The sequence below is a fragment of the Triturus cristatus genome, chromosome 10 (genome assembly GCF_964204655.1).
Source record: "Triturus cristatus chromosome 10, aTriCri1.1, whole genome shotgun sequence".
Classification (NCBI taxonomy): Eukaryota; Metazoa; Chordata; class Amphibia; order Caudata; family Salamandridae; genus Triturus; species Triturus cristatus.
Window position 1 is genome coordinate 97,737,787 of NC_140593.1, and position 22,691 is coordinate 97,760,477.

General features: G+C 43.9%; 1 protein-coding gene across 4 annotated transcripts in view; it reads right to left on the reverse strand.

Moving 5' to 3' along the window:
* Nucleotides 1-22,691, reverse strand: part of TOP2B (DNA topoisomerase II beta) — a 497,734-nt gene that overhangs the window by 404,756 nt on the left and 70,287 nt on the right. For all 4 annotated transcript variants that reach the window (XM_085630531.1, XM_085630530.1, XM_085630533.1 and 1 more), the window contains exon 2: nt 1,753-1,950. In XM_085630531.1, the coding sequence (XP_085486657.1) occupies nt 1,753-1,950 (198 nt within the window). The remainder of the gene's footprint in view (nt 1-1,752; nt 1,951-22,691) is intronic.

Genomic DNA, 22,691 nt, shown 5'->3' on the forward strand with positions numbered 1-22,691 from the left:
ATGGGTGGGTTATCTCTTTATGGCAAGCCCTCCTGAAAAAGAGACCTAAGCATGTGGAGCTGAACTAAAAACATACAATGACTAACAAAAAGGTGCAGATAATGTAACATGAGGATCAAGGCCCTTCTTATAACAATGGATTCAAATAGAGGGTAGTGTCCAATAGGAAAATTATGAAATTGCAATCTAAGAGGCAGATGTTAAGTCAGACAAGTATCTGGTACAGGTGAAGGGCGTAAGGGAAAGAAGATCATCTGTTCATTTTTCTAAGTGTGTGACTACAGAAGAGGTCGCCCTCAGACGAGGCCAATGAATCGTTCATTCATTAACTAAACGGTAAGTGACTACACCACTTGGGCATGTTCTTGTTTTTTAGCATGTGTGCTTTGCATTAACATCTGAAACAACTATCAACTGTGAACACAGCGAGACAAATAAGAAAAATAAGTAACAATTGTTATTTTCCCAGCTACAGATGTATGATGGTATGTAGAGCTAACTACTTTGTATTTACAGACTTATTCAAATAGACTGGTTGTAAAGGTAAGACTTGCACACGCCTTTTTGCATGGGCAAAGAAGATGCACAGACGGTTAGGGGTTATCAAAGGGGTCTAAACAGGTTGATAGAAAAGATAACTGACAACATCTCTATATACATTCTACTGATTTTTTTTTGATTTTTTTTAACCATGCCTCATGTAGCCTAGCAATAAAGGTAATTCTTTTGGGTTTACACAGAGATAGTTTAAACTAAAAATGTTGGATCCTTAACTGCCAATTATTCCATCTCCCTCCGTCTGAGGTTGAGACCACCCTAGTGGCAATACCCTATGAAGGTGGGACGGAAGAGACCATGATAAAGCATGTCACAATGTGGGTGAGGCTTTTCCTAACGATATCTTTGGTACGGTCTCTCTAGGGCAATGGCATTATCCCAAGGGATTAAGATAAACTATCACTACTGTATTCAAAGTGGGAGTTGATGCTGCAGTTGAATACTGTTCAGAGTTGTGGTATTCCAATAAACAAATAATAGAATGAATTCCACATTACAGCTACAATTCAACTAGTCTCAATGATTCACCAAGGCTAATTTGGATTAAACACATTCTTTGAGACTATTAACATATCAAATGCATATTCGAAATAAAGGCTTAAACAGACACGCAATATGCCAATCTCATTACGAATCCCAGACCACTGTATATCTAATAACAGATTTAAGGTATTTTTATGTTAAAACAAAACTTATTTGGGGCAACCAATAAACCAATATGAGGAGGTTCTCACTCCCACAAAGACAAGATATGTTTTCATACTAATTCATGATTATCCACAACCTATTTTACAAGTATTCAGTTACTGTGCCGATTTGGAGGTGACTGACAAAACATAGCCATGTCAGCATACATTCAAAATACAGTATGGTAAGTGAACATAAGAAATGTGTTACCTAAAGAAAATGCCAGAGTACAGGACACAGAACCTTGAATTAAACAGCTTGCTGTTAGCATTTTTTTATTGGTTTAAATGCAGTCCCAATTCCACACCTGTGCCCAACTGTTTGTTGATGCAGTGTCTTAAAGAGTGCTGGCAGTCACCTCATGCCTCAGTCTCGAGGCTTTGCTCAGTCTTGCCCAGTACATACAACTGATGTACTAAAAGTCTTTTCTTCTGTCCATGATACTTTGCCAAACATGAAAAGACCGGAGTAAAACCAATAAAGCTTACAGAAGCAGAAGGAACGTACCTGGGTTAAATGTTCCACTGACCCGATGTATGTGTCTGGACGGAGGAGGATATGCTCGAGCTGCGTCTTTTTCTGGTAAACTCTCTCAACAGACATCTTCTTGGAGTCATTTTTGTTCTTGGTGGTGTCACTTTTACTTTTGGCTTCTTCTTCCTCCGCCTCCTTTTTTGCAGCATTGTTCTGATTATCAAACAAAGTCTGTCAATAGAAATAAAAATATAATTAATCCAGTTGAGAATTGCAGACACATAAGCAAGTCCAAGGAAACTAGCCAGCTCAAAAGTGGTAATTAAGAGAGGTGGTTCTCAAAAGCACTTCCTTCTGGTAAAATATTAGGAGGCCAAAAATCGAAAATAATATTGATGCGGCCCACATATTTTAGTAGGTAACAGGTTATAAATTGTAATAATTGAAATTAATCACAGGAAGGGAAGGACCCAATGTAACCAGTTTGCTGCTGCACTCACTATCAGTCTACTCACAGCCAAGCCTCTAATCGAGCAATGGGGAGGCTAAAGCAATAGCAAAGGCAACTGACGTCAGTTCTAGTGTTAATATGAAATGCTCTTCAGCTCTCTTCCTAGCACTAGTTGATCCTTGTGGCATTTGCAAGCTGAGAAGGATTTTCTCACTGCAGATTTAATGATTCTCTTCGTCCTCACATCACTCTATGACGCAAATTAGTAGTACCCCAGTCACACCAGTTCAGCAATGTATAAAATGGAACATCTGGAGTAGTCTGATTGCGTTGATCAAAGCATTTTTTTTCACATTAATAATTTCCCATATAAGAAATTCGGATCCTATAAAAGTTCTTCCCCTCCCCCACCCAAACATCAAATCCATTTTGAAAACTAATGTACGACACAAAAACATGAAATTTTTAATTCGTACCCGTGCAATCCAAATTTTACAAACAATAATGCAACATATGCACCTGGAAGCAATGCAGTAATTAAGGCAAAGGTCTCTGCAATTTGTGGGGTTATCTACCAGAGGGTATAATAATAATTAATCAATACCTGGTGATTCAGAAAAGAAGCAAAAACGAAAAGGAGACTTGCACAGTTTAGATGGCAAATTTTAAAGAGAACATTTTACTGAAATTGGTTGGTAAATGAATATTTGTATGCAAAAGGTCGTGTTAATAATTAAGGTGCCTGCCGCTACACACAAATGATATAGCATAGATCCCCGAGAAAGGCTCTGAAAACTGTAAGAGGGTTTGAATATCTAGTAGTGTGAAAGGTAAAAACACAGATCCTTTAAAACAACATATAAATGTGCTGGACTTCAATCTAGCGCATCTTATTACAAATAAGAAGGCCATTGGCCATCTGTCTCGACGTGTATCGCACCACATAAGTATCACCACACGGAATAGGCGGGGCATTCTACAATTTAAAGATTATGTCTTCTGACAGGGCAGTGTAGTCTAACTAGGAGGCCTTATCTCCAGGTTCTGTGGCAGCAGGCGTTACTCGGAAATATACACAGTGAGTACTACTTTTTACCGCTAGCGTCTGGATGCCAGTCATACCAGTGTGTTTCAATCGGACAGACAAAGTACTTGACTGCTCAGCCCTAGGGGCCTGTGAAGAGCCAAGGCCTGCTGCGGAAAGTGGCAGCAGATTAGAACTCGGATATGGGAGACTCAATGCCCAGTCAAAGCTACAGCAAAAGAATGGAACTGCATTTATAGGAAACAAATATAGGAACGTAAAACTATGGCACTCCACAAGAAAAAAACCCAGACATTCCTTACTGCTTCTGGGTATGAGGTGCGGCGACAACTATTGACACAGCAAAAAAGATTTTTTTGTTTAAATATGTAAACAAACGGTGGGCAATACATTATCCTATGGTAGGGAAATCACATAGGGCTACAGCAAACTTGTGTGCCTTTGACCTTACAAGCCTTCAGATCCACACATCAATCAATTATATTTTACTGCCAGATGGTGACAAAGGACACAAAGAGGATTTGGGGTTTAACAATAAATCTTAGTAATGTTATTTTTTGTACAGCAAATTACTAGACTGAGCTATTCAGGAATTAAATGGAGTAGTCCTTTAGCTGGAGGCCTTAGCATAACACCAGGATGGTAATGAATTAACTTTAATGAGATAACTCCTGAACTGCTTAAATGGACTGAACCCACTGGGATACTTGCATTAACGTGCCCATAGTCCACTGCGTGACCCATAGCGCTGGGACACTGAGTAGCTATGCGCTATGGGCAGTTCGGACTAAAAATGGTCAATAAGTTAACCGGTCCGTGCAAGTAGTTTAATATTTTACTTCAAGTGGGCCATAGATTAAACGAAGTAAAAGTACTACAGTAAACTGCAGCTTTCTCTTCTCGATCAGAATCTGCGGGTCCCTCCAAAGGCAGACAGCTTAGACTACCTTTCAGTAAAAATCAGTGCTGCATGCACAGGCACATTTCTGATAGTGATGCTGGGTGCCTGGATTCCATTGGCCGATGGTGTCCACAGCTGAAACGTTTACTGTCTACCAGCTTCTTTTCGGTGGAGACTTACTGGTTACAGTGCCGCCATAACACAACTGCTGCAGTGGCTAGCCAGTGCAGCCCAAGGCACAATTGTTAACCAGCCTTGTCAGCAGAATCAGCTAGTCGGTTCAATACTAGTTCCTGTAGCCTTCTCTTTCCCAAGACAGCCCTCCATGGTTCCTAAATTTCAGGTGGTTGTTGATGGTTCTTATCCTTGGCAGAGGTGAATGCTAAACTTAACCACTTGCACACACAAAAGTCTTCTCCCCCATGAATTTCTTTTAAGACGGGATAATCAATGACTGTGCCATGCCAGAACAGACTGTTCTGTGTATACCTTTGGAGCTTGGAGTGTACAAGTTGTCTTGCTGCAGCATTATGAATTTTCTCCAAGTAAGAAAGAAACCCTATGAGAGCGTGTTCGCACAGTCAATAACCTATAGAATGTGGGAGCTGGTTGCCTGGGGAATCTTTAAAATTCCTACGTGAGGGAAAAGTGTTTGGGTTTAAAATGTGCATCTCATGACTTGGAAGCCAGGGAATGTCTCAAGCCCACGGTCACTCCTAAGCGCCTCAATTCTGTTGACAGTTGGTGTGGTACTTTAGGTTGTGGGGAGCAAGACTGTAACAAGCATTTGCAATGCAATTGGGCTCGCCTTTGGGACTTTATATGTATTTAGCTATGTAGCACATGAGCTCGAGTGCTGAAACATCTACTGTTCTTTAACATGGAGGGAAAGTAAGCATTAAACTGCGTGACATGCCAGGTATGGGAACATATGGAGAGAAACATTGCCTTTCAGCAGGAAATGGTATACTCCAAAGCTCTGTTTTTAATATAAAATCAGGGACTTCGGTTGTCATATCACTGAAAATACAAGATTTGAAAAAAATATTGTCTACGGGTGCTCGTGGAAGACAATTTCTATGGACTGGAATCTACAGAATGCTAAAGTGATTCTGGTATTTTACTGACCTCAGCCAGTCGTTTTCAAGAAAGTTAAATAGAGGCAGTTGTCAGAAAAAAAGTCCCTAAGCAGAAGCAGATAAGTCCTTTGGGCTGATCTCCAGAGCCCACAAAGTACATACACATATAAGTATATACTAAAGTATATACAAGAGGTCTTGAATGCTCGACCTAAAAACGAATGTATAAATAGACTGTCAGACTCTGCTTTCCAGGCCTCAGCCCTTCGTGACTCCATCCCCTTTCCTCTGCCACACTTTGACCCCAAATATGTTCCCAGCGTATTTATTTTCCAACAGCCCCTACACCCACCGACCACGCACGCAACCTGGGGTTCATCCTCGACTCTCTCCATGACCAAGCAAGTCAACGCCATCTCATCCTCATGCTTTAACACACTCCGAAAGATCTACAGGTGGATCCCCACAGACACGAGAAGAACGGTCACCCAGACCCTCATCAGCAGCAGGTTGGACTACGGAAACGCCCTCTACGCGGGAGCCCCGGCCAAACTACTGAAAGGACTGCAACGCATACAGAACGCCTCGGCACACCTGATCCTAGACATCCCTCGACACAGTCACATCACCGCCCACCTGAAAGACCAGCACTGGCTTCCTGTCAAGAGGATCACCTTCAAGCTCCTCACCCACGCACACAAGGCACTCCACAACACCGGACCAACATACCTCAAGAGATGGCTCACCTTCTACACCCCGAATCTCCGCTGACCTCGCCCTCGCCACCCCGCATCCGAAGAACGACCACCGGCGGCAGATTGTTCTCCTACCTCGCTGCCAAATCCTGGAACGCCCTCCCCACCCTCCTACGGCAGAACTAAGACCTTCTGTCCTTCAGGAGGCTACTCAAGACCTGGCTGTTCGAGCAGTAGCAGGCCCCCCCAGCGCCTTGAGACCCTCACGGGTGAGTAGCGCGCTCTATAAATGCCTTGATTGATTGCAGGCAGGTACACCACATGCCTGGTGGCCCACTTCTCTTAATACCCCAAAATGAAATGCATCCTCAGTCACAGGGTTCTGTACTCATTTCTGATTGAGATTTATTCGTGCCCCTGTTAAAAAAAACTCACTTTTTTCCCCAAGTGAATAGCTAGAGTTTCCCCTGACCACAACTACTGCTTGACAATAATCCACGACATGTGGGAGATTCTTGTTGCGACAATCATGGTCTTCGCCAACATGCTTGGTGGACCAGGTTCACTGTTTTAATCACCAGTTCTTGCACTTTGTAAGTGAATCTTTTGAAATATGCCATTTAAATAGCACACATTCCTCACTTCGACCACACATCTTATTGCAAAATGTTTTCCTTTTGACCACACTAGTTTTCGTTATTATGTTGACCGTGTACACTCTGGGACAACCTGTGACCCCATTAGGTCCCAGGATACACTATTGGGTGTTATGTTTGCCGTACTAAACTGTGTAACTTAACATTCATTGAATCCATGCTCTATTTTAGCTCTTTATCATTCACGCTCGTCAACAGAACATCTCAAAGTAAAATTGACATTTGGTTTTTGACAATTCTTCAAGGTTTGAGTGGAAACATTCGGTTTGCTTGCCCCAAAAGGAATCAAAGTGTGTAGCCATCTTTTCTATTATATTTGATCAGACTGCTACAAGCTCCTTTTCATGATCTGCGGTTGACATACAATTATGTGAGCATCACTAGCAAGGAGATTTGGCTCCGCCCATATGTTAAGACCTGGGAGTACATGTTTTGATTGGACAGAAGTCGTGGGCTGCCACAAAAAAAGTGCTTGCCCTGCAAGCAGCTGTTTTCTTATTTATCCATCTGCCTACACTCTAACATTCAGGGCACACACGACACGACACTGGAATGTTATTAAAGTGCCTTAGATAACTAGATAAGCAGCACAGTTAGGAGGAGAGCATGCATTAACCTGCATGGATTCTTATTCTGGCTTGAAAGTGCACCGTTACCTGACCTTTTATCCTTCACCAATGTTATTATAAACTTGTTTGCTTCCACACAAATACATATTTATCCCCATGCTATTCGCATGTAATGCTTCACATTACCATATAACATTCCTTTCAAGCCCAAACTATTGGAATGGTCAATGCTTGTTCTCTAAAATGTATTTACCAAGTTGAATAGCCAGCCACCAGCATCTAAACAACAACTAACTTTCCCCATTAACAATTACAACCTTTGAAGCATTTACAGCCACCTTGAACCTTAACGTCCTTCATTTCCTCATAGGAAGCTAATGTGGTTAGCTTGGAAATTGAAAACTGGAGAGAAAAGAAAACATGATTTTAGAGTGCCCCTTACGGTGGTGGAAAATAGTGTATGGTTCCTGCAAAAAGGGGGCGGGGAGACTACGTTGCAGTTGTCTGACTGATGAGAATTCATTTTGAAAAAGAATACCCTTCCCACTTGCTCCTGGCTCAATACTACCACAGAAGAGAACGGAGGACATTGTAAGCTTGTCTTTCCAGTTTACTGTATGATGGCACATGTGCAGTGACCTTGTGTTAAACATAGTTGAGTGGGAAACGAATATATATGTAGGACAAAACGTGAGCCGCAGCAGGTCCAATATCGGACATGCTGTTGGCAGGTGTTTGACTTGGAGAAAGTTATTTCATTTTAGAAACAAAAACAGTCATCTGGCTTTAAGCATTTTCCTGGTTTCAAAATACTGGATTTTCTGTACTGTAACCAAGATTACTTCATTGAGATTCAGCTGGAGAGCTAGGTTTTGCATCGCTGATGCTGTCTTTTGGAATCCTGGAGAGCTGTTAAAGGAGAAACATTTTACTAGTTCATACTTTTTATGTGGCAGTTATTCAAGTAAAGATAGATAAAAATGGTGTTCCCTCTGAGGTGAGCTGCTACTACCACCCTGCAATTAGAGATGTCATGGGTAGACTTAAAACTGAAAAGCAAAAACTCCGGAATTTAGTTGCTTTGTGCTATTGGAACAGGAACACACACCCTGAAGATTTAACGTGCATAATCAAGCCGCTTAATGGTAATAAAAGATCAAGCGAAGGGTTAGTGTTTTGAACATCTCATTTGTTAGCGAATTTTTTGAAGAAAGGTTACTCTACTTGAGTTTGCAGCCAAGTCTGCATCTCCTGCTTCCGACTACCCTGGTGGACGTCGTAATTTGATGTGGTTCAAACATTGGTGGAGGGAGTTGCCTTCAAGGTACAGCAATTTACATAATGCTCAGACTCATCTGTCTTTTGAGACATTTTGCAACTCCGCTATATGTGTTGACATTTTCCCTCAATGGGCAGCTGACAGGGAGGGAGGGAGAGGAGAGAGGAGTTACTGATCAATACTTGCACGGTCTTCCCTGCTGTATCCCATGGCTGCTGGAAAACTCTCACTGGGCTGAATTTTGTGTTGGTATGGCTGATGGGCGTGTGAACTCTTCAGATCTAACCTTTCTTCAGACATTAAATGCTTCCTGTGAACACCCTTCTCTTTTCAAGTCTGACAGCCTTCAATGCACCTGTCTTCAGTCATCCATGTGGGTGTTAAATAAAGAAGTGAAATAAAACATGTTCATAACCGTCGGAAGATCATTAGGTCTCGGGCGCAAGATCCTTAACCACGGGCAACGTCACATTGAAGTACTGCAGTATATTAAGAAAAAAAGTGATGAATTGAATGCTATAAGTATTCTCAGTCACTGTTAATTACTCTTTGTCGCATCTCAGTCCATCGTTATTTTACACACTATGCCACCTCACTTTGGACCTAGCCATATCCAAATCAGTCTTGACCCTTCTCCAATGGGAGTAGTCCAACCAGAACTGCCAGACCAGGTCCACTCTGAACCAGGACTGGTCTGCCCTAGTGTCACTGGAACAAACTCATGCAATAATGATGAGCTCTAACTAGGGCAAAACCTGCCCTGGGTTGCTTGTGTTCCAATCCAGGGAGGACCTGACCTGGCATGTTCACGATGGACTGTTCTCATTAGAGCAGGGTCGAGAGACACTAGCTGGGTCCAAACTGTGGTGGCATGGTGTACAAAATAACGATGGATTGGGATGCCGCCCGAGTAATTATCAGTGAACGATATAATTCAATCCATCACGTTTTGTATAATTTGCATGACCGTACCATTGCAATAGCTCTAAGCAAAACTGCCACACCAACGTCTTGGCCTTAAAATGTGTTCAAAATATTGCATCTTTCAGTGGTATGTTCAGCAAACCTATGCCTAGATTCCCACTGGAAGCCCGCCAGAACTACCCAAGGGGCATAAAAGCATTAGCCACCTTTGATGCATTGGACAAAAAGCTTATCTTGTTGCGGCAGCCATTTTTTTAAATTTTAAATGGATTGTGAAGCCTTTGATGTAGCCTGCATTTAGATCTACATGGCTGGAGAACTAGAAAAAGCTGCTTAAATTGTGTGTGTTGTTCCAGCATCACAAGTTACACAGGAAGCCTGGTTTGAAGCACATGCATATTGATAGTAAAATGTGCTGCACAACTGACCAAACCCCGTAAAATTCTTACATCTATGGATGGAATAGAGAAGACAGTCTAACAAGTATTTGTACATTTCCCATATAGACCCTGGTGCCTTATCCTTGTCCAGGGAGCTATGCTTTGGGTGTTAGAGCCCTGCGAATCCACAGTGTGAGAATGCTCCTTAGTTAATGGGGGTGAGGAGTAACTTTCTTCAGGATTCCCTATAAAGAAATAGTCTCCCTCAGGAGGAGCAAATTAGAGAATAATATTTTGGAGGAGTGATCTTTTTTCTTGCACTCCAATCATGTGGGTCTGTAATCATTGCTGTGCAGTCTTCAAAGATGAGTTTCTAAGTGAAGCACTTGCTGTAAATCTTGACATCTGCGTTTGGCTCGAAAGCAAATCCCTCACAGATGAGTGACACGCAGTCATGCGCACAATCCTGGATGGGTTTCTTGGCAGCATGTGCCGTCTGGCCATTGAATGCTTTCAAGTCAAAAATAAAAATACTGTTGAAGATAAAGAGGTTGCCAAAAACCCTGTGGAACTTAATTATTTACCAAACACTAAAGCCTGAGATGGATATTCAGCATTGGGGGGAAAAGTCAGGTTTTTTTATGAAGAAGATCTTAAACTCAGAGCTGCAGTGGCAATTAACTTCAAAATGTGGTAACCTTTAAAAGAGGAAGATTCTCCACTAATGGAAATACCCTTTATTTTTGGGTAAAAGCACCTCTCCTTTAAGCCCTCTTTGGCATATAACAGGAAAAAAATATTTCTTAATGTAGGAAGGTGCCTTGGTCGAATGGCTTTATGGGCCAGAGAAGCTGGCGGTCTTGAACATTATCTTTGGAGTGACTTCTAGGAAATGCTATGACAATGTACTATTCGTGCATCAGCATTCTTGAGTAACAGAGGCTGCTTTTTAGGCAGCCAACATACAGGCCATTGCAGCAATCCAACGTAGATCCAACAATTATTTTAGCCAGAGTGTATCCATCCTTTAGGTCCTGTGACGTGGGTTAAAACGTGCACTGCTGCTTCAAGTAACATATACAATTTAGGGATGGTACACTAATTTGATGTTTTATAGACAACCATGTGTCCTTTGTAACACCCAGGTTCTTAATCTTCTGCAGAGTGAGAGTTGAATAAGCATCAACTGTGAATCATTTAAATAGAAGAACCAGCTTTGAAAGTACCTTTTTGAGCTTGCGAACGCAAGCTTTGTTTTATTGCCATTAAACGTGGGGAAGCTGGCAAAAATTCCATACTTCAAATTAACTATTTTGTGACAATCTTTTACATATGCACCTAATAGCTAAAAGAATACTTGCTATTTATCATTAGCATAATTGTGAAACCCACTCCACAGGTTATAGTAGTATGGTGTGCCTCACACAGACACCAGTGGCACTCTCTTATGCAAGTGACATAAACCTAGTTCATCGAGCCTTCTGATCTCATGACTATAGTTAACATTGATCATAAGATCATGCTGGAAAAGTTATCGAAACAAACAACTGCTCAATCCCCACCATCAGTAGTGCCCCAGTCACTTTAATTAGGACACTCAGGAATATCTGCTAGCGCTGGTTGTGTGCCCCATCAAAGGTGAAAACTATTTTTCGATATTATCAAATTTAAACACCTTGGATCCCATTTAGAACTTGATCACTGCATGTTCAGAAAAGTGATGTGACTAAAACAAATAAGCCACTCAAGAGGTGTTCTTCGCTGAGATTATTGATCGTATAGGCCTAGTTTCCGAGCTTCTGGTCTAGAGTTCTCAGGTTGCTGGGGACAGAGGATTAGCACAGAGTAATTGCATCTCTGATATATTTCGTTTAATCCACCAAAAAGGCTTGGATATAAAATTGAATCCCTTCTTTCATCCACAAAAAGCTTTTTTTAAGGCGGGAATCATAGAATTTAGACCGCAGGGCTCTAGGGTAAACCTAGGCTTTCTGAAATTCCACTTTAAGTAGGAGCGTGGACAATAGCAGAATCCTCCACTTTTTCTACAAAGTTAGTTCTTCTCAACCTCACTTGGATATGAGGTGGTCAATATTGGACAGACACCCTCTTGTAAACTCGATCTTCTTTGGAAAAAGCAGAACACTACATATTGTCCAGCTCAGCAAGTCTTGAGAGACCCTGGTCCGAATGGGACTATAATCCTAGACAACAACTGAAGCACATGTAGCAACATCAACATTTTGTTTAACTACAACTTTCTCACCATGATGTAATAAGCGACTGTGTACTGGAGAGATCTTTCAAATAGATAGAAACATCTTACACCACCTACATAAAGTAATTGATTTAAAATGTATCAAATATACAGTTTTAAAAACTAATTGTTGAAGAGAGTTCAAAGTTTTAAAGAAGCAGGCTGAGTTGCCAGATGCGGCCCCTTAGTTAAAATAAATTTAAAAAACGCTTACCAATGCAGAGTTAAGGGTCTTTTGCTGCCTTACTGTAAAGATTTTCAATCAAGAAACCCTATGTGGTATCTTGTTTAGTTCAGTTAGGTCAATGTAGGTTCAGGGGGACATTTTCAAGGTAACCGCAGGGCGTCAATTATTTCTATTTACATTTTTATCACGTGACCATCAAGACAATTGAGCAGATTCCACCACCCTGGGTGTGATTTGGACGCCTTTGGTGATGCATTAGGGCACTATATAAACAGTGTAAGAAAAAATACAAATGCGGACACCAAGCTCTTGACTCACTTTTAAGCGGAGCCTCGCTGCACTTTATCAAAGGGCAGGTTAGCTGGGCACATCCAGACACATGCCCAGCAAACATGATGTGCTCAGTTCAGGCTCTTGGAGCCTAAGGGCGGTAATGACTAATCAGGGATGATTCGATTTCTATAGATGATCAAGTCTACATGGAAAGAGATGTCAGCAAGTGGTTAACTAAACTTAACTTGGCAACTTTAATCGAATGACACGTTCGCAAACTTGGCTCCCACACTGTGTAATCCTGTGCAAATCGCACTAACTTCGCGTCCTCAGCTTCTTTAGTAGCATTCTAAATGCAGGTGAGAGTTGGATTCCCAAAATAGATAACCGACCAGGGAACCCCCTTTGTCTCTCGTTTACTGAAGCAAGTGTGTCACCAATTAGGTATAAAACGGAAACGTACAGCAGCCTTCCACCCCCAAACCGATGGGGTGGTGGAAAGGTACAACGCAACCCTAAAGATTACATTGAAAAGCTGCTTGACCCAGAAACTAGGAAATGGGAGGATATGTTGTCCATGGCTTTATTTGCTCTGCGATGTAAACAGCAGAAAAGCACCGGTTATTCCCCATTTTAATTATTGTATGGGAGACAGCCATAAAATAGTTCAGCGCCATGTAGAACAAGCCCAAAAGAAACCGTATGATAAAAAAAACGAAAGAACGCACCCTAAAAATAGGAGATGGGTGCTAATAATGAGACCTACCTCTGACCATAAGCTCTTGGGTCAGTGGCAAGGCCCCTATAAAGTTCTTGATCAGGTGACTCCCGTTACATATCGTCTTGAGCAAGATCCGGGGAATAAAAAGAACACATATTAATCTACTAAAAAAATGGGAAGGGAGCAGACCGTCTTTAATGTGGATAGTAAACAAAGACTCCTTATTCCAGCAATTCCGTTGATGTTAATATTGCACATTGCCCTTTTTCTGACAACCCTCACTAGCGCGCATCTTTGAGCACTCCTTTCTTCCCCTTTGGAGCACCTTATCATAACTATGTTGATATTTGTGCAAAAATTAAATAAGTATGTTGTATTAAATATAAATAAACATGTTGTAATATAAATAAATTGGACAAATTGAATTAAGGCGATGTTGTGTTTAGTGTTAAATATACTTCCACTGTGACCACATCATGTTGTACTGCATATGACCCAGGTGAGTGGATGTTTGGGTTCCCCCATTGTTCAGTAACTCTGAATAGAATAATCGGCACATGAAGTTGGCACTTTTCCTGAATACTTTGTAGACATAAGGAACGCCAGGGGTAACGCTATGAAGGCCCGGAGAAGCATTTGTTCGCATGGTTTACAGTTATGCACCAGGGCAGAAAAGTGGGCAGCAGACAAAGCGTGAAGCTCTGGGCCCAGTTTTTGCAGCACTAAACTAACAACAAAGATAAATTATCCAGAAATCCTGTGAGCAGAGACGCTGCTGAACGTGTACTCCCGATAACCTATGGGCCCATTCAGATAAAAGCTGCTGGCTGACCCGAAATGTACCAGCGTCATCAGATGCGACTGGGAGCAGGCACTTGGTCGGACTACTCCTTGCGGGTGTAGACCACTTCTTCCATTTTTGAATGGCACAAAACAAACTAACTCGAGGATGGGGGCTGCGGTCTCTTCATTTTCAGTAGTTTAGAACTGTTACTTCAAAATGAAAGGGGTTCTGACGAAATGTCAGAGTCGAACCAATGTTACTATTTTTCCCCTTTGAATGGGTTTGAACCAGGATAAAGAAAGCAATCTGATAAAAGTCTTACTCGAAGGAGAATTCCTTTCTTCCACAAGTTGTCAAACAAAGTTTTGCAAAAGCAATAATGAAACAAAACAAGCGTTGGCAATGTCGAAAGTGTGTCAACCAAAGCCAGACGGCTTGGCGAATTTTTTTCTTTTTTTTTTACTATCCAACTCCAAGGCCGTGTTTGCTTTAGGGGTGGGCGGAATTTGCGTAATTGCGTTACGCAAATCTCCGCGAAACGGTAAAAAATCTACGCGAACACGCAGAAATTCTGCGAACACGCGGAATTGCTTGTTCGCGATGCTTTTTTCCTGTTCGCAATTGCTGTTTGCGTGCTCGAGGAGAAATATCTCGCGAACATGCATTTTGAGAACGCGAACAAGCTAAAATTTCGCGAAATCGCGGAAAGCAGACTTTTGAGCAATTTCGCGTTCTCCGCGGAACGCGAAATTCCGCAAATTCCGCAAGCGGAACGGAATTTGCCGCCCAGGCCTAGTTTGCTTCCATTAAGACTAAAGGCAGCCGTACCATTGGAAGGGACTCTGGCAACAGTTTTGGAAGCGGGCTGCATTGCACAGCAACTGGAGAAAGGGGCACCGTCAGTTAAGGGTCACAACTGAAGCCTCTCCCGCCCCCTTGCGCATCTAGATGCATGTAGCAGCTTATTCAAGTATTGTGCGCCACTCGTTGCTAGCAGCCGTGAACACACCACCGGACACGCTGAAGAGAACACTTGTTACAAGCAGCACCCTGGCATCTGCTGATCAGTAACGACGTGTAGCCAGCAGCACAGCGAGTACATTTTTCTGCATAGGGATTGGCAGCAGCACAGAACATCTCTGCAGCACAGAACATCTCTGCAGCACGCAGATACATATACACTCACACTAGCAGCAGTCAGCCAGACCTTGCCGGGAAATCAATGGAACATTGTTTTGAATTTTTAAAAAATTTAAGTGTTTTTGGCTGCAAATGCACACCATCACCTTGCATAGTTGCACCAGGCACAGAATTTTCTGAGGACACGAATGCATTTGAAGCTCCAGAGAAATAACACCCTTGAGTACACTTCATGAGCTCCCTTTTGGACACATTGGGCTAGGAAATTGTGCCTGTGTTCTGAGATAAAGGGGGAGGGGTGTCCAACATACTTCCAAAAATGGTTGGATCGCATTTTAACTATGGGGCTGTTTGATTTTCTTCAGGAGCACATTAACAGACTCAAAAGTAGGGATTGAAAATCAAACACCAATACATTCTCAGACAACAAAATAGTTTCAACAGCTCTGTGCATTAAACGGTCACCCTAGGGAAAAAGATATGCATGTCAGTGGTTGCTTTTACGCATTCCAGGTTGGCTTGGATCTCCATCTCCCTTCTAGAATGTGAAAGCCTTCAGTTCCAGATCACACTCTCCCCCACCCAAATGTTCTCAGACTTACTTATCTACAGACCTGCGGGCACTAGCACCAAATTCTTGGAGGCAATCCCAGACATACTGGCCATCCTAGTTCCACAAAAAACCCACATGACTATTTTCGGCGACTTTAACCTGCACTTAGACATACAGGACGACCCCTCCGTCACAAAACTAAAAGCCGAGCTTGAGGCATTACAACTAACCTCACTCTTATCAACCCCCACACATGAGAAAGGTCATACTTTGGACCTCAATTTCCCAATGACCCCGGTTACTCCTTCTAGAATAATCCCAGTCCCCTGGTCCGATCGTTGTCTTATTCTCCCAGATGATGGCCATAAGAAGATGGTTGACGCTAGATCCTAGGATTTGGGAAACCGTCCTGAAGGATATACACCTCCTACATTTGTAGGTAATCTAGAAGAGGATTATCAGCAATGGGAAAATTGGATCACCCAGTCACTAGATGCATGCATTCCCATAACTAACTCCAGACCTAAAACACATACAAAACAAGCCCTTTGGTACAATGACTACCTCTTTGCAAAAAAATAAAAAATTTGCAAGAAATTATAAAGAAACTGGAGAAAGGAATTTGACCGGGGACTTGAATTAAAATATATAACGCTTCAATCAGATCCTATCACACTGAAATAAAGAAAGCGCAGGCCAAATTCTATGAGGAAAAAAATCACTCAGGCTTTGAACTCCCCAAAAGAACTATTTAGAGTGGTTAAACCCCCATCTACTCCACTTGAACACCGTTCCCCTAGCCACAAAAGAAAGATGCAACGATATAGCATCCTTCTTCCACAAAAAAGTGACCGATATTTATGATCCATTCCAGATCAATCCCGAACCTGCGCTAGGGGAGGTAACTAAGGGCAAGGATCTGCCACAGCCTCCAATTCTTGCAAAATTCCCTAAACTTGACAAAGAGATAATCCATAATCTTATAAAGGCAACCAAATCTGACTCTCCATTAGATCCCGCTCCCCCACATACCTTATCCAAGGTGGCAGAGGTCATATTACCGTCACTTATGGAGCTTCTTAATTTCTCACTAGAGGTGGGCTTGGTTCCTAACCAATGGAAGCATGCAGTAATTAGGCCACTATTGAAAAAATCTCAGCTAGTTCCCGATATCCTTGCCAATCTACGACCCATCTGTGACCTGCTCGACACTTCATCCCCGGACGTCACCTCCCTGACAGAGACCAGGATGAACTACTCCTCCTCCGCACCAGACATCGCCATTGTCATCCCAGACGGCTGCAAGATCACCCGCAGAGACCGCACCAACCGAGTCGGAATCGCCATCGTCCACAAGATCATCATCAGGCTCCTCGACCAGCACCAACGACACTCTCAGCACCGCCGAACACATGCATTTCCAGATCCACACAGACCCCAACTCCACCCTCAGAGGCCCCCTCGTCTACAGACCCCCCCCCCCCCCCCCCCCCGGACCCTGACCCCCAGTTCAGCGACTCCATCGCCGACTTAATCAGCACGCACACCCTGACCTCCACAGACTACATCCTCCTTGGAGACCTAAACTTTCACCTTGAGAACAACAGCGACAGCAACTCCACCTCCCCGATCGATCACCTCGCCAACCTCGGACTGAGGCAACTCGTCACAACGCCTACCCTCTCTGCCAGCCACATGCTCGACCCAGTCTTCTCCTCAAGCTCCCACGTCTCCTTCAGCCACACCACCGAACTCCTCTGGACCGACCACCGCTGCATCCACTTCACCTACCAGAAACCCACCACTCACCACCGCACCAAACAAATCCCTCGCCGCTGCTGGAGCAAAATCACCGAAGACCAACTACACGCAACCCTCGCTCTCAGCCCACCCACCGAACCCTCCAACACCGACAATGCTGCCCACAGCCTCAGACGCTGGATCGACGACTGCGCCAAAAACCTGACCCCGCTGAAGAAACCCTCCTACAGAGACACCAGCAAGAGGGCCAGCTGGTTCACCCCAGAACTCCAAGCGAACCGGACGGAAACTAGAGAAGAAATGGCACAGTGAGCAGACTCACTGACAGCCACGCAGCCCACAAGGACGCCATCCGGAACCACCATCACCTCATCAGGACTGCCAAGAGGACCTCCTTCAAAGACCGCCTCAACAAAAACGCACACAATAGCAAGGAGCTCTTCAACATTGTGAAGGAACTTTCCAACCCCAGCTCCAACACCAATGACATCCCGCCGTCGCAAGCCCTGTGCGACTCACTCGCCACTTTTTTCCACCACAAGATAGTAGACATCCACGACAGCTTCAACACCCAGACAGCCCCAACAGACAACACAAATGACTCTCCGCACACCATCGACCACGACCCCCTGCAAGCCTGGGTCAACGTGAGCATCGATGGCACCATCAAGACCATGAGCACAATCCACTCCGGCTCTCCATCAGACCCATTCCCGCACCACATCTTCAACAAAGCCAGCAGCTCCATCTGCGCAACGTCATCAATCTCTCCCTCGAGACCGCGACCTTCCCAGAGAGCAGGAAACACGCCGAGATCAACGCCCTACTCAAAAAACCCAAGGCGGACCCAAGAGACCTCAAGAACGTCCGGCCCCTCTCTCTGCTTCTGTTCCTGGCCAAGGTCATCGAGAAGATCGTCAACAGACCGCTAGCCCAATACCTCGAAGAAAACAGAATCCTGGACCCTTCCCAGTCAGGGTTCTGCAGCAACCACAGCACCGAGACTGCCCTCATCGCCGCCACCAACATCAGGATCCTGCTGGACAACGGTGAGACCGCGGCCCTCATCCTCCTGGACCTCTCCGCCGCCACCGCACACTACACGCACGCCTCCACGCCGTAGGGAACCGAGACAAGGCTCTGGAATGGACCACCTCCCTCCTCTCCGGCAGAACCCAGAGCATCCGCCTCCCCCCATTCCAATACGAAGCCTCCGAGAAAATCTGCGGCATATCCCAGAAATCTTCCCTCAGCCCGACACTGTTCAACATCTACATGGCCCCGCTCGCACATGTCGCCTGACAGCACAACCTAAGCAAAGTTGAACACAGACAAGACGGAGGTCCTCATCCTCGGCTCCAACCCTTCCACCCGGGACGACCCCTGGAGGCCAACAGCACTGGGGGCAGCCCAGACACCCACCGACCACGCACGCAACCTGGGAATCATCCTCGACTCAACGCTCTCCATGACCAAGCAATTTAACACCGTCTCCTCCTGCTTCAACACCCTCCGCAAGATCTACAGGTGGATCCCGACAGATACAAGAAGAACAGTCACCCAGGCCCTCGTCAGCAGCAGACTACTACGGAAACACCCTCTACGCGGGAGCCCCGACCAAGCTCAAACGACTGCAAGGCATCCAAAACGCATCTGCACGACTGATCCTCAACGTACCTCGCCACATCAACCCCCCACCGGAGAAACCTGCACTGGCTCTCCGTCAGCCAGAGGATATCCTTCAAGCTCCTCATCCACGCACACAAGGCACTCCACAAGACCGGCCCAGCCTACCTCAACAGACTACTTTCCTTCTACATTCCCAACCGCCAGCTCCGCTTCGCCGACCTCGCACTCGCCACCGTCCCTCGCAGCCGAAGAACAAACACCGGCAGGAGATCCTTCTCCCACCTCGCCGCCAAGACCTGGAACACCCTCCCACTGAGCCTACGACAGACCCAAGACCTGCTGACCTTCAGGAGGCTACTTAAGACCTGGCTGTTGGACCAGTAGCGCCCCCCCTCTACCCCCCAAGCGCCTTGAGACCCTCGCGGGTATGTAGTGCGCTCTACAAATGATTATTACTCCCTTTTCTAGGCAAAGTATAGAGAAACTTGTCAATCGGACATTAGCAAACTTTCTGGAAAATAACATTCTTCATCCACCCCAGATGGGCTTCCGTACCCACCCTAGCATGGAAGCAGCACTTCTGGTGGTCACAGAGGAGCTCAAAGCTATACTGGATAACAGAGGCTCTGCCGCCATCCTACTACTGGATTTAAGTGCGGCATTCGACACAGTGGACCACAAAATCCTAAGAGATAGACTTTGAGAGGTGGGAATTCAGGGCAAAGCATTAGATTGGCTACCCTCGTATCTGGAAAACAGATACTACCAAGTAATGGACAAAGACTGCTTCTCTGACAGCTTTCCAACAATTTGTGGTGTCCCTCAGGGATTGTCTCTCAGCCCCATGTTGTTCAATATATATGTGCACCAGCTTGCCACCTTAGTGCAGGACTTTAACCTGCCAGCGGACTCCTATGCGGATCACACCCAGCTGGTTGTTTCTCTTACAGAAGGCCCTAATCCAGGAAATATACATTTGGCACCCTGTTTGGATAAACTGCGGCGCTGGATGTTAAGCTACCGCCTAAAGCTGAATGGTGATAAGACAAAATTAATGATCCTTGAAAACAAGGCCATACACAGACCTCTGATCAGCTGGCCTGTTGACATGCCCTCCCCCCCCCCCCCCCCAACCCCCCGTTCCCAAACCGGTGATAAAAAATGTGGGAATCTGGTTGGACAATTTGCTAGCAATGGACCACCAAGCAAATAAACTGTCTGGCATTTGTTTCTCTTTACTCTGAATGCTCAGGAAGAAACTGGTATTGATCCCACAGCATCTAAGGAAAAAGGTCATTCAATCCCTCATAGTTTCCCATCTGGGATTTGGTAATTTACTTTGTGTGGGAATACCCAAATATGTAATAGAGACTTCAGACTGTGGAAAATGCAGCAGCAAGACTCCTTCTAAAGGTTCCTAGTTATGTCTCCGGAAGAGAAACCTTCAAACAGCTACATTGGCACCCAATTGAGGAACGGGTTACGTTTAAATCCCTCTGTATTGCTCATAGGGCCATACATAACATGGGCCCAGTAAATAATCAGAGAGTTGGTAACCACTTATGTTCCAACTTGACACCTGAGATCGTCACATCTTCATTTCCTCAATAAAACTAGGGTAAAAAGGATGAGATGGGGAGGAAAATCGTTTGCACACATAGCACCGAAGTTATGGAACGATCTTCCACCCAGTCCGAGTACTGGAAAATGAACTTTCCTTCAGGAAGAAACTTGAGACATGGCTGTTTCCCCGTTAATGTACCAGAGGCCCTACTCTCAGCACAATACTCACCAGCGCGGGGAAGCCTTCGGGTAGCCATGCGCTTTACAAAACAATCAAACATAAAACATATGCGGTTTGTAGGAAAGGTGATGGTGTCATATTATATGGAATAAAGTACCTACTGTTGTAAATAAGGATATTGCAAGTCGCCTCTGAGTTCGAGAACCATATAAAGGAACTCTGCTGTTAGCCTCATTCTCATCATGGAATTCCACGGCGACTTACAGCAGGGAGTACTTTATGCGTAATATAGAATATATAATTATATATTGTGTCCTGAACTCAGAACCAGACAGACTTGATAGCCAAAAGGTTAAGTTCCCCATTTCAGGGGTGTGTAATTCCTGTAGCCCGACGTCCAGGATATATTGTTTGGGGTCAAGAACTACATGTATTCATGTTTATTTCGTCCTTGGGAGAAGTAGGCCTCACCCCCTGCAGCACAAACCCTTTGGCTGACAGATTACACAATCACAGGGAAGGTCATTGTCTGCAGTTAAGGTAATCTGTATTGATGCTGTTCGAACTTGTATTTATGGTTCATTAATATAAAGCCTTTACTGTTACAGTGAACGCTCTTAGGAAATGGTGTAAGTTCAGATGCACTATTAACAGTGGTTCCAGTATAAAACGGTGTACACACATTTGCAAACTAACAATACGAGCCTACAAATAATGCTTCCTGGATGCCTTTTGATTAAATGCAAATGTATGCAAAAGCTTAAATGCAAGACTGCTGATTCTTTGCTTTCAAAATAAAGCATTCATTAAAAAAATTCAACTAGAAACATTTTTTTTGCTAAACTGTGTAATTTTAGGTACCATTTCTTTGAAGCATCATTTATTAAAATGTGTAGATACATGCCAGTACTTCTAAAAAAAAAATTCATAATGGAACATCAGTGCAACCAGTTTCAACAAAATTATAGGAAACATGAAAAAAACCAAGCATTGGCAGAGCCACTAGGTATGACATTGGCGGTCCGACTTCATTGTTGTGGGAGCTGCCGCGCCCTCATAACAAACACTGGCAAAAGCAAAAATATTTTTGGTATATTAAAAAAAAATACATTGCCAAAGTAGTTCCTGGCATGGAACAAAACTAGTTTGCATGCCGATATGCACCTTGTGAAAGAGCAGTATGTGGTCACTCACAGTGAAGCCAGCCAGCAGACACGGAGAGAGAATTTTAATAAAACTAAAAGATCTTGGTTAACGCCAGACCTACATAGGGGCTCCATTGTTTAAAAAAAGTCATAAAAGTGCACGCATGCTATATGTCCTTGCATAAGTGAGGATGTACAGCTTTCATGAATTAACAAGAATTCACACAAGTAGATCAGCAAATCATACTCCTAGAAAATATTTGTGAACTGCATTTAGGCATGAGCAAATTTGCATGTATGGATTTGCTCATGCGAAAATCTGTTGAACGGTAACAAGTTCATATTCCCAGCAGCCATTTTTTCCCCAACCTTGGAAGTTTTTCTTTTGCTCTTGTTAAGAGAAAATGACCAACCTTTCTCTGTACGGGAAAATATTAGAGACGAGCTGATGAAAACCCATAAAACATGCATGTTAGTATGATTGCACAGACTCAAAATGGCATTCACACAATGGGGATCTATTGCTTACTGCTACCTCCAGCCCCAGAATGTAGATCTGCAGAAAGGTGGCAAAATAAGGGAAATGCTAGTATTCAAATCCTACCATGGTACAAACTCTGGCATAATCATAGAGGCTTTTATCAGAGCTCTTATATAATGAGACTGCTGCCATAATTTGTTGCTGCAATACATGGCAGCAAAGGGCCAAGTGGATTTTGTTACAAGACAAGTAGCTTTATGAAGCAACCGTTCCCATGGACAAGTAGATATTTATTAAATTCCACCCTCCTTTCATCTA